The 18,227-nt window shown below is 53.1% G+C and overlaps 1 protein-coding gene across 3 annotated transcripts in view; it reads right to left on the bottom strand.

Moving 5' to 3' along the window:
* Positions 1-18,227, bottom strand: part of LOC146813540 (double-stranded RNA-specific adenosine deaminase-like) — a 318,386-nt gene that overhangs the window by 221,963 nt on the left and 78,196 nt on the right. For all 3 annotated transcript variants that reach the window (XM_085620305.1, XM_085620304.1, XM_085620303.1), the window contains one exon: positions 1-131. This exon is cut by the window's left edge and continues 3 nt beyond it. In XM_085620305.1, coding sequence (XP_085476431.1) covers positions 1-131 — 131 coding nt within the window. The remainder of the gene's footprint in view (positions 132-18,227) is intronic.

The raw sequence follows: 18,227 nt of genomic DNA, 5'->3' as shown, positions 1-18,227 counted from the left end.
TGTTCGTGGAGTGGGCCATCGTGCGACACCAACTGCACTTTGCAGACTACTCCTCTCTTTTGTGCAAGCTCCATTAGAACGCTGATTGGACTCTTTACAGGAAGAAGGGAAGTCGAGGACGACGGCAGCGGCTGTGGAATAACAAAGTGCTAGTAATCAGACATACATAGAACTGGGGAGCTTACAGACAGACATGCACTGCTCTCATGTACAGCTGAGAGAATAACAAAGAGCTCATAATCAGACATACATAGAACCGGGGAGCTTAGAGACAGACATGCACTGCTCTCATGTGCAGCTGAGGGAATAACAAAGAGCTCGTAATCAGACATACATAGAACTGGGGAGCTTAGAGACAGACATGCACTGCTCTCATGTGCAGCTGAGGGAATAACAAAGAGCTCATAATCAGACATACATAGAACCGGGGAGCTTAGAGACAGACATGCACTGCTCTCATGTGCAGCTGAGGGAATAACAAAGAGCTCATAATCAGACATACATAGAACCGGGGAGCTTAGAGACAGACATGCACTGCTCTCATATGCATCTGTGGAAATAAAGTTCTGGTGATCAGATATACATAAAACTGGTGAGCATTAAAAGAGATATGCACTGCTCGTGTGCAGCTGTGGAAATAAAGTGCTGGTAATCAGACATAGAACTGGGAAGCTTAGAGACAGACATGCACTGCTCTTGTGTGCAGCCGTGGGAATAACAAAAAGCTCGTTATCAGACATACATAGAACTGGGGAGCTTATAGACAGACATGCACTGCTCTTGTGTGCAGCTGAGGGAATTACAAAGAGCTCATAATCAGACATACATAGAACTGGGGAGCTTAGAAACAGACATGCACTGCTCACGTATGCATCTGTGGAAATAAAATGTCTGGTGATCAGATATACATAAAACTGGTGAGCATTGAAACAGATATGCACTGCTCTCATGTGCAGCTGTGGGAATAACAAAGTGCTGGTAATCAGACATACATAGAACTGGGGAGCTTAGAGACAGACATGCACTGCTCTCAAGTGCAGCTGAGGGAATAACAAAAAGCTCGTTATCAGACATACATAGAACTGGGGAGCTTATAGACAGACATGCACTGCTCTTGTGTGCAGCTGAGGGAATAACAAGGTGCTGGTAATCAGACATACATAGAACTGGGGAGCTTAGAAACAGACTTGCACTGCTCTCTTGTGCAGCTGTGGGAATAACAAAGAACTGATAATCAGATATACATAGAACTGAGGAGCTTACAGACAGACATGCACTGCTCTCATGTGCAGCTGTGGGAATAACAAAGAACTGATAATCAGATATACATAGAACTGGGGAGCTTAGAAACAGACCTGCACTGCTCTCGAGTGCAGCTGAGGGAATTACAAAGAGCTCATAATCAGACATACATAGAACTGGGGAGCTTAGAAACAGACCTGCACTGCTCTCGAGTGCAGCTGAGGGAATTACAAAGAGCTCATAATCAGACATACATAGAACTGGGGAGCTTAGAAACAGACCTGCACTGCTCTCGAGTGCAGCTGAGGGAATTACAAAGAGCTCATAATCAGACATACATAGAACTGGGGAGCTTAGAAACAGACCTGCACTGCTCTCGAGTGCAGCTGAGGGAATTACAAAGAGCTCATAATCAGACATACATAGAACTGGGGAGCTTAGAAACAGACCTGCACTGCTCTCGAGTGCAGCTGAGGGAATTACAAAGAGCTCATAATCAGACATACATAGAACTGGGGAGCTTAGAAACAGACATGCACTGCTCTCGAGTGCAGCTGTGGTTCACCCACATTGGATCAGTCTCTAAGAGCTCTGTAGAACAGACCTTAGAAAAACGACTCTATATTGTTAGTCGCAAGTTACCCAGATGTTTCTTTATTGCAGGTGGCCAACACCACCACTACTAGGGTAGAAATGTCCTTTGCCAGTGTTTCCCCAAGCAAAAGGTAAGCTGGACAAGAGAGCAATAGATCAACAACACACAAAGAAGAGAAAAAAAGTCATTACAACACAGCATAAACAAAAAGACTTACAGAGGTTTTCTTACATTACACAAGCTCCAAAATAGTGATTTATCATGAGCCCTGTGCAAAATGCACATTTGTAACCACCTCTTGCTCTATTTATTCTGTACTGTGATCCCCCTTTGTCAAAATAACCAAAATGGGAAAATGGAAGGGAGACACTCTGGGCTCCCTAATGTGACAGGGAGAGGACATCGACCCTCGGCAAGCCTTGTAGAAGATTCAATGACCTCTTAGTACCCCCGGGCAGGATAGAAGGACCCCATAGCCACAAAGAGGGTACAAGGACCCCCCTAGTAACCCTGGAGCAGGGTAGAAAGAACCCCTACCATGCCCCGGAGAGGGTACAAGGACCCCTAGGCTAGTACCCCTGGGGCAGGGTAGAAAGGACCCCCCCTACCATTCCTCTGAGAGGGTACAAGGACCCCCTAGTACCCCTCGGACAGGGTAGAAACACCCACTACCATGCCCCAGAGAGGTTACAAGGACCCCCTAGTACCCCTCGGACAGGGTAGAAACACCCCCTACCATGCCACAGAGAGGGTACAAGGACCCCCTAGTACCTGTAGCGCAGGGCAGAAATACCCCCTACCATGCCCTGGGGAAGGTACAAGGACGCCCTAGTACCCATGGAGCAGGGTAGAAACACCCCCTACCATACCCCGGAGAGGGTACAAGGACCCCCTAGTACCTCTGGAGCAGGGTAGAAACACCCCTCTAGCATGCCTCTGAGAGGATTCAATAACCCCCTTACTATTCCTGGGCAGGGTAGAAACCCCCCCCTACCATGCCCCAGAGAGGGTACAAGGACACCCTAGTACCCCTGGAGTAGGGTAGAAATACCGCTCTAGCATGCCCCGGGGAGGGTACACGGACCCCCTAGTACCTGTAGAGCAGGGTAGAAATACCCACTGCCATGCCCTGGGGAAGGTACAAGGACGCCCTAGTACCCATGGAGCAGGGTAGAAACACCCCCTACCATGCCCCGGAGAGGGTACAAGGACCCCCTAGTACCTGTAGAGCAGGGTAGAAACACCCACTACCATGCCCCGGAGAGGGTACAAGGACACCCTAGTACCCCTGGAGTAGGGTAGAAAGACCCCTCTAGCATGCCCCGGGGAGGGTACACGGACCCCCTAGTACCCCTCAGACAGGGAAGAAACACCCCTCAAGCATGCCTCGGAGAGGATTCAATGACTCCTTAGTACCCCCCGGGCAGGGTAGAAAGACCACCTACCATGCCCCGGAGAGGGTACAAGGACCCCCTAGTACCCCTCAGACAGGGTAGAAAGACCCCTCTGGCATGACTTGGAGTGGATTCAATAACCCCTTAGAAACCCCCAGGCAGGGTAGAAAGACACCCTACCATGCCCCGGGGAGGGTACAAGGACCCCTAATACTCGTGGAGCAGGGTAGAAAGACCCCTTACCATGCCCCGGGCAGGATAACAAGACCCCTCTAGAATGCCTCGGAGAGGATTCAATGACCCTTTAGTTCCCCTCAGACAGAGTACAAAGCCCCCTTATCATGCTTTGGAGAGGGTACAAGGACCCCCCCAGTACCCCTGGGACAGGGTAGAAAGGACCCCCCCTACTATGCCTCAGAGAGGGTACAAGGATCCCCTAGTACCCCTAGAGCAGGGTAGAAAGACCCCCTAGCATGCCCTGGAGAGGGTTCAAGGACCCTCCTAGCAACCTCTCAGGCAGCATGGAAAGACCCCTCCCCACAGCATGCCTCGGAGTGGGTACAAGAACCCTCAAGTACCCTTTGGGCAGGTAACAAAGACCCTCTGGCACCCCTCAGTGAGGGTACAAAGACCCTCTGGCACCCCTCAGATAGGGTACAAAGACCCTCTAGAACCCCTCAAAGGCGGAACAAAAACCCTTCAGCCCCCCCTTGGTACAATGATTCTCTGGCACCCTAGCTGTCCCATCCTCGTACTTTCTTCACCTCAAGATGCAGTGGAAAATTCGTCCATTTTTCCAAAGCATAAGCCTTCCCATGTGGTCCACGCAATGGCTGTGTCGAAAAGACACTATTATAGTTTGCTTTTTGTAGTTAGGCCTCCCACAATCCTCTTGAACAACCAAGCAGACAACCCAAAATATTGTGGTCAGATTGGAATGTGGGTAAAAAAAAGACATGACCAAGTTTTCCAAGCAAGAGTTGGCCTGCGTTGGCTTCCCATGAAGCAGAGGGTGATCTTTAATACTCTGCGCATAATGCTCAGTCTTTGAGGGGCGTGAAACATCTCCCTTAATTGATCGATTTGAGCCCTACGAGCCACGGAGAGACCTCGCTCCAACTGCCCAACCAACAGTTGCTGTACCTAGTGTTAAAAAGACAGGAACGGGAGGCACCCCATTATCCCATTTGGGACCACTACTCTGGGACAAATATCCTTTTGGCAATTAGCACTTACATATAATTTCCGAAAGCCCTAAAAACATATTGACTTCCTTAAGCTTATATTTTTGTTTTTTCTCTTTTCATTTGTTGCTATTGTCTCAGTTTTTGTTAGTCTTAGCTCTGCGATGCCTGTGGAGGTAAATGGTTGTGCTGTCTGTGCCATTCTATTCTATTCTACATGGCATAGGCACACCACTCGCACACTTGCTAAATGCTCCTGTGCGGGCACAGAGATCCACCGACTCCTCTTGCTCTGAGTGGCAACAGGTACTGCGGGGTGTCATCAGCGGAGGCTTCTTTTCTCCAGTCACCTCAGGGTGTCATCCACGGGATCTTCCTGGCTCCAGTCACCTCAGGGTGTCATCCGTGGAGGCTTCTTTGCTCCAGTCACCTCAGGGTGTCATCCACGGGATCTTCCCGGCTCCAGTCACCGCGGGGTGTCATCCACGGGTTCTTCCTGGCTCCAGTCACCTCAGGGTGTCATTCACGGGATCTTCCTGGCTCCAGTCACCTCAGGGTGTCATCCACGGGATCTTCCTGGCTCCAGTCACCGCGGGGTGTCATCCACGGGTTCTTCCTGGCTCCAGTCACCTCAGGGTGTCATTCACGGGATCTTCCTGGCTCCAGCCACCTCAGGGTGTCATCCACGGGATCTTCCTGGCTCCAGTCACCTCAGGGTGTCATCCACGGGATCCTTCTGGCTCCAGTCACCTCAGGGTGTCATTCACGGGATCTTCCTGGCTCCAGTCACCTCAGGGTGTCATCCATGGGATCGTTCTGGCTCCAGTCACCGCAGGGTGTCGTCCACGGGATCTTCCTGGCTCCAGTCACCTCAGGTTATCCGCGGAGTCACCTCAGGGTGTCATCCACGGGATCGTTCTGGCTCCAGTCACCTCAGGGTGTCATCCACGGGATCTTCCTGGCTCCAGTCACCGTAGGGTGTCATCCGTGGAGGCTTCTTTGCTCCAGTCACCTCAGGGTGTCATCCACGGGATCGTTCTAGCTCCAGTCACCTCAGGGTGTCATCCACGGGATCTTCCTAGCTCCAGTCACCTCAGGGTGTCATCCACGGGATCTTCCTAGCTCCAGTCACCTCAGGGTGTCATCCACTGGTTCTTCCTGGCTCCAGTCACCTCAGGGTTTCATCCGTGGAGGCTTCTTTGCTCCAGCCACCTCAGGGTGTCATCCACGGGATCTTCCTGGCTCCAGTCACCTCAGGGTGTCATCCACGGGATCCTTCTGGCTCCAGTCACCTCAGGGTGTCATTCACGGGATCTTCCTGGCTCCAGTCACCTCAGGGTGTCATCCACGGGATCGTTCTGGCTCCAGTCACCGCAGGGTGTCGTCCACGGGATCTTCCTGCCTCCAGTCACCTCAGGTTGTCATCCGCGGAGTCACCTCAGGGTGTCATCCACGGAATGGTTCTGGCTCCAGTCACCTCAGGGTGTAATCCACGGGATCTTCCTAGCTCCAGTCACCTCAGGGTGTCATCCGCGGGATCTTCCTAGCCCCAGTCACCTCGGGGTGTCATCCGCGGGATCTTCCTGGCCCCAGTCACCTCAGGGTGTCATCCACGGGATCTTCCTGGCTCCAGTCACCGCGGGGTGTCATCCACGGGATCTTCCGGGCTCCAGTCACCTCAGGGTGTCATCCACGGGATCTTCCAGGCTCCAGTCACCGCGGGGTGTCATCCACGGGTTCTTCCTGGCTCCAGTCACCTCTGGGTGTCATCCACGGGATCTTCCGGGCTCCAGTCACCTCAGGGTGTCATCCACGGGATCTTCCAGGCTCCAGTCACCGCGGGGTGTCATCCACGGGATCTTCCTGGCTCCAGTCACCTCAGGGTGTCATCCGTGGAGGCTTCTTTGCTCCAGCCACCTCAGGGTGTCATCCACGGGATCTTCCTGGCTCCAGTCACCTCAGGGTGTCATCCACGGGATCCTTCTGGCTCCAGTCACCTCAGGGTGTCATTCACGGGATCTTCCTGGCTCCAGTCACTTCAGGGTGTCATCCACGGGATCGTTCTGGCTCCAGTCACCGCAGGGTGTCGTCCACGGGATCTTCCTGGCTCCAGTCACCTCAGGTTGTCATCCGCGGAGTCACCTCAGGGTGTCATCCACGGGATCGTTCTGGCTCCAGTCACCTCAGGGTGTCATCCACGGGATCTTCCTAGCTCCAGTCACCTCAGGGTGTCATCCGCGGGATCTTCCTGGCCCCAGTCACCTCAGGGTGTCATCCACGGGATCTTCCTGGCTCCAGTCACCGCGGGGTGTCATCCACGGGATCTTCCGGGCTCCAGTCACCTCAGGGTGTCATCCACGGGATCTTCCAGGCTCCAGTCACTGCGGGGTGTCATCCACGGGATCGTTCTAGCTCCAGTCACCTCAGGGTGTCATCCACGGGATCTTCCTAGCTCCAGTCACCTCAGGGTGTCATCCACGGGATCTTCCTAGCTCCAGTCACCTCAGGGTGTCATCCACGGGATCTTCCAGGCTCCAGTCACCGCGGGGTGTCATCCACGGGTTCTTCCTGGCTCCAGTCACCTCTGGGTGTCCTCCACGGGATCTTCCAGGCTCCAGTCACCGCGGGGTGTCATCCACGGGATCTTCCTGGCTCCAGTCACCTCAGGGTGTCATCCGTGGAGGCTTCTTTGCTCCAGCCACCTCAGGGTGTCATCCACGGGATCTTCCTGGCTCCAGTCACCTCAGGGTGTCATCCACGGGATCCTTCTGGCTCCAGTCACCTCAGGGTGTCATTCACGGGATCTTCCTGGCTCCAGTCACCTCAGGGTGTCATCCACGGGATCGTTCTGGCTCCAGTCACCGCAGGGTGTCGTCCACGGGATCTTCCTGGCTCCAGTCACCTCAGGTTGTCATCCGCGGAGTCACCTCAGGGTGTCATCCACGGGATCTTCCTAGCTCCAGTCACCTCAGGGTGTCATCCGCGGGATCTTCCTGGCCCCAGTCACCTCAGGGTGTCATCCACGGGATCTTCCTGGCTCCAGTCACCGCGGGGTGTCATCCACGGGATCTTCCGGGCTCCAGTCACCTCAGGGTGTCATCCACGGGTTCTTCTTGGCTCCAGTCACCTCTGGGTGTCATCCACGGGATCTTCCGGGCTCCAGTCACCTCAGGGTGTCATCCACGGGATCTTCCAGGCTCCAGTCACCGCGGGGTGTCATCCACGGGATCTTCCTGGCTCCAGTCACCTCAGGGTGTCATCCGTGGAGGCTTCTTTGCTCCAGCCACCTCAGGGTGTCATCCACGGGATCTTCCTGGCTCCAGTCACCTCAGGGTGTCATCCACGGGATCCTTCTGGCTCCAGTCACCTCAGGGTGTCATCCACGGGATCCTTCTGGCTCCAGTCACCTCAGGGTGTCATCCACGGGATCTTCCTAGCTCCAGTCACCTCAGGGTGTCATCCACGGGATCTTCCAGGCTCCAGTCACCGCGGGGTGTCATCCACGGGTTCTTCCTGGCTCCAGTCACCTCTGGGTGTCATCCACGGGATCTTCCGGGCTCCAGTCACCTCAGGGTGTCATCCACGGGATCTTCCAGGCTCCAGTCACCGCGGGGTGTCATCCACGGGATCTTCCTGGCTCCAGTCACCTCAGGGTGTCATCCGTGGAGGCTTCTTTGCTCCAGCCACCTCAGGGTGTCATCCACGGGATCTTGCTGGCTCCAGTCACCTCAGGGTGTCATCCACGGGATCCTTCTGGCTCCAGTCACCTCAGGGTGTCATTCACGGGATCTTCCTGGCTCCAGTCACCTCAGGGTGTCATCCACGGGATCGTTCTGGCTCCAGTCACCGCAGGGTGTCGTCCACGGGATCTTCCTGGCTCCAGTCACCTCAGGTTGTCATCCGCGGAGTCACCTCAGGGTGTCATCCACGGGATCGTTCTGGCTCCAGTCACCTCAGGGTGTCATCCACGGGATCTTCCTAGCTCCAGTCACCTCAGGGTGTCATCCGCGGGATCTTCCTGGCCCCAGTCACCTCAGGGTGTCATCCACGGGATCTTTCTGGCTCCAGTCACCGCGGGGTGTCATCCACGGGATCTTCCGGGCTCCAGTCACCTCAGGGTGTCATCCACGGGATCTTCCAGGCTCCAGTCACCTCAGGGTGTCATCCACGGGATCGTTCTAGCTCCAGTCACCTCAGGGTGTCATCCACGGGATCTTCCTAGCTCCAGTCACCTCAGGGTGTCATCCACTGGTTCTTCCTGGCTCCAGTCACCTTAGGGTGTCATCCACGGGATCTTCCTGGCTCCAGTCACCTCAGGGTTTCATCCGTGGAGGCTTCTTTGCTCCAGCCACCTCAGGGTGTCATCCACGGGATCTTCCTGGCTCCAGTCACCTCAGGGTGTCATCCACGGGATCCTTCTGGCTCCAGTCACCTCAGGGTGTCATTCACGGGATCTTCCTGGCTCCAGTCACCTCAGGGTGTCATCCACGGGATCGTTCTGGCTCCAGTCACCGCAGGGTGTCGTCCACGGGATCTTCCTGGCTCCAGTCACCTCAGGTTGTCATCCGCGGAGTCACCTCAGGGTGTCATCCACGGAATGGTTCTGGCTCCAGTCACCTCAGGGTGTAATCCACGGGATCTTCCTAGCTCCAGTCACCTCAGGGTGTCATCCGCGGGATCTTCCTAGCCCCAGTCACCTCAGGGTGTCATCCGCGGGATCTTCCTGGCCCCAGTCACCTCAGGGTGTCATCCACGGGATCTTCCTGGCTCCAGTCACCGCGGGGTGTCATCCACGGGATCTTCCGGGCTCCAGTCACCTCAGGGTGTCATCCACGGGATCTTCCAGGCTCCAGTCACCGCGGGGTGTCATCCACGGGTTCTTCCTGGCTCTAGTCACCTCTGGGTGTCATCCACGGGATCTTCCGGGCTCCAGTCACCTCAGGGTGTCATCCACGGGATCTTCCAGGCTCCAGTCACCGCGGGGTGTCATCCACGGGATCTTCCTGGCTCCAGTCACCTCAGGGTGTCATCCGTGGAGGCTTCTTTGCTCCAGCCACCTCAGGGTGTCATCCACGGGATCTTCCTGGCTCCAGTCACCTCAGGGTGTCATCCACGGGATCCTTCTGGCTCCAGTCACCTCAGGGTGTCATTCACAGGATCTTCCTGGCTCCAGTCACCTCAGGGTGTCATCCACGGGATCGTTCTGGCTCCAGTCACCTCAGGTTGTCATCCGCGGAGTCACCTCAGGGTGTCATCCACGGGATCGTTCTGGCTCCAGTCACCTCAGGGTGTCATCCACGGGATCTTCCTAGCTCCAGTCACCTCAGGGTGTCATCCGCGGGATCTTCCTGGCCCCAGTCACCTCAGGGTGTCATCCACGGGATCTTCCTGGCTCCAGTCACCGCGGGGTGTCATCCACGGGATCTTCCGGGCTCCAGTCACCTCAGGGTGTCATCCACGGGATCTTCCAGGCTCCAGTCACTGCGGGGTGTCATCCACGGGTTCTTCCTGGCTCCAGTCACCTCTGGGTGTCATCCACGGGATCTTCCGGGCTCCAGTCACCTCAGGGTGTCATCCACGGGATCTTCCAGGCTCCAGTCACCGCGGGGTGTCATCCACGGGATCTTCCTGGCTCCAGTCACCTCAGGGTGTCATCCATGGAGGCTTCTTTGCTCCAGCCACCTCAGGGTGTCATCCACGGGATCTTCCTGGCTCCAGTCACCTCAGGGTGTCATCCACGGGATCTTCCTGGCTCCAGTCACCTCCGGTTGTCATCCGCGGAGTCACCTCAGGGTGTCATCCACGGGATCTTCCTGGCTCCAGTGACCTCAGGGTGTCATCCACGGGATCGTTCTGGCTCCAGTCACCGCAGGGTGTCATCCACGGGATCTTGCTGGCTCCAGTCCCATCAGGGTGTCATCCACGGGATTGTTCTGGCTCCAATCACCTCAGGGTGTCATCCACTGGTTCTTCCTGGCTCCAGTCACCTCAGGGTGTCCTCCACACAGGAGTCCTTCAGCTCCACCTTGCTATGGTCTCCCTTGCCCAGATCACGGCCCCTGTCCTATCAGCAGTGATGTGGCGGCCTCTTCGTGGTCAGAGTAACAAGGTTCTTCTAGAGTCTAATCCTCTTCCTGGCTCCAGTCACCTCAGGGTGTCATCCACAGGATCTTCCTGGCTCCAGTCACCTCAGGGTGTCATCCACGGGATCGTTCTGGCTCCAGTCACCGCAGGGTGTCATCCACGGGATCTTCCTGGCTCCAGTCACCTCAGGGTGTCATCCACGGGATCGTTCTGGCTCCAGTCACCACAGGGTGTCATCCACGGGATCTTCCTGGCTCCAGTGACCGCAGGGTGTCATCCACGGGCTCGTTCTAGCTCCAGTCACCTCTGGGTGTCATCCACGGGATCTTCCTGGCTCCAGTCACCTCCGGTTGTCATCCGCGGAGCCACCTCAGGGTGTCATCCACGGGATCTTTCTGGCTCCAGTCACCGTAGGGTGTCATCCGTGGAGGCTTCTTTGCTCCAGTCACCTCAGGGTGTCATCCACGGGATCGTTCTAGCTCCAGTCACCTCAGGGTGTCATCCACGGGATCTTCCTAGCTCCAGTCACCTCAGGGTGTCATCCACTGGTTCTTCCTGGCTCCAGTCACCTTAGGGTGTCATCCACGGGATCTTCCTGGCTCCAGTCACCTCAGGGTTTCATCCGTGGAGGCTTCTTTGCTCCAGCCACCTCAGGGTGTCATCCACGGGATCTTCCAGGCTCCAGTCACCTCAGGGTGTCATCCACGGGATCTTCCTGGCTCCAGTCACCTCAGGGTGTCATCCACGGGATCGTTCTGGCTCCAGTCACCGCAGGGTGTCGTCCACGGGATCTTCCTGGCTCCAGTCACCTCCGGTTGTCATCCGCGGAGTCACTTCAGGGTGTCATCCACGGGATCGTTCTGGCTCTAGTCACCGCAGGGTGTCATCCACGGGATCTTCCTAGCTCCAGTCACCTCAGGGTGTCATCCACGGGATTGTTCTGGCTCCAATCACCTCAGGGTGTCATCCACTGGATCTTCCTGGCTCCAGTGACCGCAGGGTGTCATCCACGGGCTCGTTCTAGCTCCAGTCACCTCCGGGTGTCATCCACGGGATCTTCCTGGCTCCAGTCACCGCAGGGTGTCATCCGTGGAGGCTTCTTTGCTCCAGTCACCTCAGGGTTTCATCCACGGGGTCTTCCTGGCTCCAGTCACCTCAGGGTGTCATCTACGGGATCTTCCTAGCTCCAGTCACCTCAGGGTGTCATCCATTGGTTCTTCCTGGCTCCAGTCACCTCAGGGTGTCCTCCACACAGGAGTCCTTCAGCTCCACCTTGCTATGGTCTCCCTTGCCCAGATCACGGCCCCTGTCCTATCAGCAGTGATGTGGCGGCCTCTTCGTGGTCAGAGTAACAAGGTTCTTCTAGAGTCTAATCCTCTTCCTGCCCTTCAGAGACACCGACACAGTGGGTTCCTAGTCCTGTCTCATGGGGCTAGATAGAGGGCTTGGTATTTATCCTCCTTTAGCGCCGGCACAGACACCAGGGCAACCGAAACCTCAGACTTCTATACATTTCACACTTCTTCCCGGAGTCCTGCAGAGCAGGAGAAGGTGGAAGGGGAAACAGATGGTCTCAGCTAATCTAGGGTTTTGTGTAGTCTCCCTGACAAGCATCAGAGAGGCTTAGCCAAGGCTTTCTAGACAACACTGGTAGAGGGGAGGTGTAGGAAGCTGGCTCTGTATATACTATACCAAAAAGAGGTATAGTGTGCACAGAGTCCAGCGAGTACCCAAAGATATAGTAGAGGATAAAGTAGATAATACCTTACTCTCAAGTTAGTGGTAGCGGTGTGGAGCAGTTAGGCTTATCAGAGGGCAGTGTTAGGCATTTATTGTACACACTCAGGCAAGAAATGACAGCACACACTCAAATACGGAATCCAGGCCAATTGAGTTGCACAAAAAATTGTTCCTTTTTCATTTTATTCAGGAACCAAGAATCACCTAGGTAAGGTAAGTTTCACAATGTCACAAAAGTAGAAATACTTTTCAAGAATGCAGTAATGTTTTGTAGATGCAGTTCAGTATTAAAAATGTTTACTGTAAAAGTTAATAAAGTACAGTTGTATGCTTTGTAGTGATAAGGTTAGACAGTTCAATGCAATCCTAGGGGGAAAAGGAATATGCTACTTACCAGTATGCATCTGTTCTTGACATGTAGAGCTGCAGATCTACACACTATGCATAGATCACCATCTGGTGTTGGGTCCGGATGTTTGCACTTGTTTTTGTGCTGGAAAGTCTTTTGAAGTCACGAGGTATGTGACTCCTCCTTAGGATCATAGTGCGCATGGGCATCGGCTCCATCCTCAGATTGTTTTTCGCCAGCAGGGAAATGATGGAGCTTTGTAAGAAACAGGAAGATGCCCTTGTATACCGTATCTAAATAAGATAATACTGGAACAGATAAAAGAAGCCGGGGAGGCGGTGGGCGTGTGTAGATCTGCAGCTCTACATGCCAAGAACAGATGCATTCTGGTAAGTAGCATATTCCGTTCGACGCATATGAGCTGCAGATTACACACTATGCATAGATTGTATAGCAGTCCCACTCCTTAGCGGCGGCCACCAGTATCTGTTGCAGTAGTCTGAAATAGGGTTTTGAGTACAGCTTGGCCCACACTGGCTTGTTGTTTGGATTGCACATCTACACAATAGTGTTTCGTGAACGTATGTGGTGTAGACCATGTAGCTGCTTTGCAGATGTCATCTAATGGAATTTTGCCTAAGAATGCCATAGAAGCTCCTATTTTTCTTGTAGAGTGGGCTCTAGGAGGGACCGTTAAAGTGCATTTTGCTTTGTAGTAGCAAATTTGTATGCATTTAACAATCCATCTTGCTATCCCGGACTTAGATATGGGATTGCCTTTGTGTGGTGGGGAGAAAGAAACGAAAAGTTGTTTGGTTTTCCGAAAAGGTTGTGTTCTTTCAATGTAATAGAGCAATGCTCTTTTAACATCTAAACTATGTAGAGCTCTTTCTGCGATTGTGTGTGGCTGCGAGAAGAAAACGGGCAACTCCACAGATTAAGGTGGAAGGGGGAAATGACTTTAGGGAGGAATTTAGGATTAGTGCAGAGAACCACCTTATTGTGATGCATTTGTAAGAATGGTTCCTGAATAGTTAGAGCTTGTAGCTCACTAACTCTTCTTAGAGAAGTTATGGCCACAAGGAAAGCAACCTTCCATGTTAAGAATTGTAGCTCACATTTATGTAGAGGTTCAAACGGAGGCCCCATTAGTCGTGTGAGCACGATATTTAAATTCCACACAGGTGAGGGTAGAACTCTGGGAGTCCCTCCATAAAGGCTTTGATGGCAGGCACTCTAAATAGCGATAAATTTGGTCTATTTTGTAGTTATAGCAGCAAGGTGCAGCCGAATAGACGTGTAGGCTAAGTTGCACCTTTGTAGGTGTAGTAGATAGATTATGATCTGTTGGATAGACACATCTAGGGGATTGATGGTATTGTTGTGGCAATATATCACAAATCGTTTCCACTTGGCTGCGTAGAAGGCTCTTGTGGTAGGGCATCTAGCCTCCTTAATGACGTTCATACAGTCAGGAGGAAGGTTAAGGTAACCGAATTCTAAGATTTCAGGAGCCGGATCGCAAGGTTGAGCTGAGCTGGGTCCGGGTGTCTGATTTCTCCACGATTCTGGGTTAAGAGGCATGGTGAGAGGTGTAGTCTTTGGTGCGGGACTACTGACAGTTCCAGCAATGTGGTGTACCACGGTTGTCTGGCCCAAGTTGGAGCAACTAGAATTAGAGAGTTAGTGAGTGTTGCCGTAGTTTGCGCACCACCAGTGGTATGAGTGGGAGATGCGGAAAGGCGTACGCAAATCTGCCTGACCAGTTCATCCATATCGCATTGCCTTTGGAAAATGGGTGTGGGTATCTGGCGGTAAAGCTTGGGCATTTGGCGTTGTCGTGGGTGGAGAAGAGGTCTATCTGTGGTTGCCCCCACATCTGAAAGTATGGTTGAAGAACTTGTGGATGGAGTTCCCACTCGTGGATCTGTTGTGTTTGACGACTTAACAGATCTGCTATGGTGTTTTGGACTCCTGGGACGTGTTGGGCTATGAGAAATATGTTCTGAGGTGTAGCCCACCTCCATATGTCTTGTGCTAGCTGGGAGAGCTGCAGAGAGCATGTACCGCCTTGTTTTTGGATGTAGTACATGGCTGTTATGTTGTCCGTGCGGACTAAGACAGCCTTGCCCGATATTTGTTTCTGAAATGCTTTTAAGGCTAGGAATATGGCCAGTAATTCCAAGTAATTGATGTGGAAAAACTTTTGTTGAGGTGTCCACCTGCCTTGCATGGTGTGATGTAATAGGTGAGCTCCCCAGCCGGAGAGCGATGAGTCCGCTGTCATGACAATCTGAGGAACTGGCTCTAGGAACGGTTGCCCTTTGGAAAGGTTTTTGGTGTTCCACCACTGCAGAGAGCGGTGAGTGCGACCGTCTACCAACACCAGATCGGTTAGCTGACCTTGAACCTGGTTCCATTGGCGTGCTAAGCACTCTTGTATGGGACGCATCTGGAGTCTTGCTTGAGGCACTATGAATATGCAAGAGGCCATCATCCCTTTGAGCTGCATGAATACTCGAGCTGGGAGAGAGTGAAGCGGCTGAAATTTGGGTAGGAGAGCGAGAATGCTTGCTATCCTTGCTGGACTGGGATAGGCTAGCGCTTTTGAGGCATTTATTGTGGCGCCGAAGTACTGTTATGTGTGCAAGGGTTGCAGATGAGACTTGGTGTGGTATACTGTGAACCCCAGGTCGTGGAGTAATTGGATAGTCGGTGAGTGTGATGAACACACAGGTTGTACAAGCTGGCTTTTTTTTTAGCCAGTCGTCGAGGTATGGGAAGACGTGAATGTGTTGTCTTCGTAGATTGGCTGCGACTACTGCTAGGCACTTTGTGAATACTCGTGGTGCTGGTGTGACTCCGATAGGGAGTACATTGAATTGATAGTGCTGCCCGTCCACTACAAACCTGAGATATTTTTTGTGAGCAGCGTGTATGGGAATATGGAAATAGGCGTCCTTGAGATCTAAGGCGGCCAGGAAGTCGCCCTGTGACAGTAGAGGGAAGACTTGCTGAAGTGTGACCATGTGGAAGTGCTCTGATTGGACGCACAGGTTTAGTCACCTGAGGTCTAGAATAGGGCTCAGAGAGCCATCCTTTTTTGGTATGAGAAAATACAGGGAGTATACTCCCGTGTTTTGTTGGTGCAGGGGAACTAGTTCTATTGCACTTTTTTGTACTAAGGAAATTACCTCTTGTTTGAGGAGTGATAAATGTTCTGCTGACATTGGACGCTGTTTGGGTGGAATGTTTGGGGGGAGGGGGGGTAGAAGTAAGTTCGAGACAGTAACCTGATTGCACTATTTGTCGCACCCACCTGTCTGTGGTGATGTTGGTCCAGACAGGAAGGAACTGCTGTAGTCTTCGCCTGACAGGAGTGGAATGGTCCGGAGGAAGAGGAGGGAAGTCATTGGGCAGGGGTGGAGGTAGAGCGGGTGTTGTTAGTCTTGCCTCTGCCCTTGTTATTGTTGCCTCGATATCCTCCTCTGTGGTAACCTCTGGAGAAGGTGGAATGGGTGGGAGATTTGTAGGAGGTGGATGGGGTATCAAACGAGTATCCCCTGGAGTTGCCCCTGTAGGATGAGCGACGAAAAGAACGTCTGGGAGCTTGCGATTGCAAGGCTCCCATTGATTTGGCTGTGTCTGTGTCCTTTTTCATCTTCTCAAAGGACGCATCAACATTAGGACCAAAAAGGTGTTGTTGGTCGAATGGTTGATTGAGGATAGAGATTTGCACCTCAGATTTAAACCCGGAAATGCGTAGCCACGCATGCCTGCGAAGAAGGACGCTGGTGTTCACTGCTCTGGATGCGGTATCTGCTACATCCAGATCACACCGGATAGAGGTGTTGGTGATAACTTTACCCTCTTGAATTAGGTCGTTGGCCTTGTTAGACCTGTCAGCCCTTTGGGTGGTCCCTCCTCATCATTATTTATTTTGTCCCACTTTTGCCTCAAACCCTGTTATAATTTTTCCTTTTTGGGAACCACCAGACTTTTTAGTGTTGATGCAGGGTCAGGGAGCCATTTTCTCTACCCCTGGAACTTCTGTCTGAGGGCCTGAGACACAAAATGGTGGCCACCCATTGTCACCTGTGACATCATCAGAACCCACTGGAGATTTCTAGAACCTTCCGTAACATTCTGGAACCCTGTGACAGTGAGAGGCAGTTTAGAATGTTGGGAGGCCATCTCAGAGTGGCAGTTGGCATCTGACTAGAGAGGAGAGAGGACCAGTTCAGAAGGAGGTCGGAGTAAGGCAGCAGGGGTGGAAATCAGTGCTTGGAGTGGGGTCCAGAAACCCACCCTTGATGCTAGTCCCTACTGACCAAGCCCAGCCTAGAGCCCTGTGTGGGATCAAGATCAGAAAAACCATCTTAAGGACCTAAATATTGTGAAGAGGCCTTAAAGAAGAAGACCAGCAAGCTCCTGACCTGTTTAGCGGTGTCCTCCTGGAGTCCTGACGTCGAGAAGCCTGGAGACCTGAGGTGGAGAAGCGGCGCTGACAGAAAGCAGACGTCGTACCCGGAGCCGTCAGAGGTCGAGAGAGGGCGCCGACGGAGGTCGTGGAGAGGCACCGGAGGTCGAGTAAGGAGTCACCTGAGGTCGAGGTGAAGCGCGCCGGAGGTCGGGAGTGGAGATCGCACTCCGGAGACGCCGGAATCTGAGGTGAAGCGCGCCGGAGGTCGGGAGTGGAGGTCGCACTCCGGAGACACCCGGAAGCGGGGAGACCATGACCCTGCGACGCCGGAAGGCGACATCGAGCCGGAGCAGCCCAGCGACATCGATCCGAAGCCACCCAGCGACACCGAGCCGAGGCCGCCCAGCGACATCGATCCGGAACCGCCAGCGACACCGATCCGAAGCCGCCCAGCAACACCGAACCGGAGCCGCCCAGCGACATCGATCCGGAACAGCCCAGCGACATCGATCCGGCGCCGCCCAGCGACACCGATCCGGCACCGCCCAGCGAAGTCGACCCGGCGCCGAGCGGAGCCGATCATCGTGAAAAGGGCAGTAAGTGGTAGAAAGGGCATCTGAGGCCCTGTGGAGCCCTAAAAGACCATTCTAGGGGCTAGAGGGGTGTTAGAACCAGCCTGGGAGTGCCCGGGGGTGAACTGAGACTGGTGCAGTGACCTCTGTGAGGGGTTGTGTATTTTGGGAGAGCCAGATCCTTAGGTTACCCTTATTCTACCTCAGTTCAGGCACAGCCTTGACCAATCTAGGTGGGACACCCCCATGTCATCCAAATGACCACAAGCTGTACTTGGGCATAGTAAAACCAAACTACCTCAGGAAAGTGATGTGAACTGTAATTGTCATTAATTGTGTTATTTAAGTGTTTGAAGGTGCTTTATTTATTGACTGTATTTATTGTCTGACAGTACTTATTAGCCATTTGTATTTATTGCACCTATATTTATTCCGGGTTTATTTATGACCTGATCCTATTTATTGAAACCCCACTGTGGTATTATTTATTTGACCTGCTACTTTCAAGAAAAGTCTTATGGTACTGCATTTATTTTATGAACCCTGCAACTAAGAGAAAATAAGATAAAGACAAACTACTTTCTTTCATAATTTTTACGGTGTAGTGTCGTTTTTGGAACGGATGAACGCATGGTTATTGTGAG

Source organism: Triturus cristatus, chromosome 7 (assembly GCF_964204655.1).
Source record: "Triturus cristatus chromosome 7, aTriCri1.1, whole genome shotgun sequence".
In the NCBI taxonomy this organism is placed as follows: Eukaryota; Metazoa; Chordata; class Amphibia; order Caudata; family Salamandridae; genus Triturus; species Triturus cristatus.
Note: the sequence above shows the minus strand (reverse complement) of the source record. Positions and strands in the feature narration are given on the sequence as shown.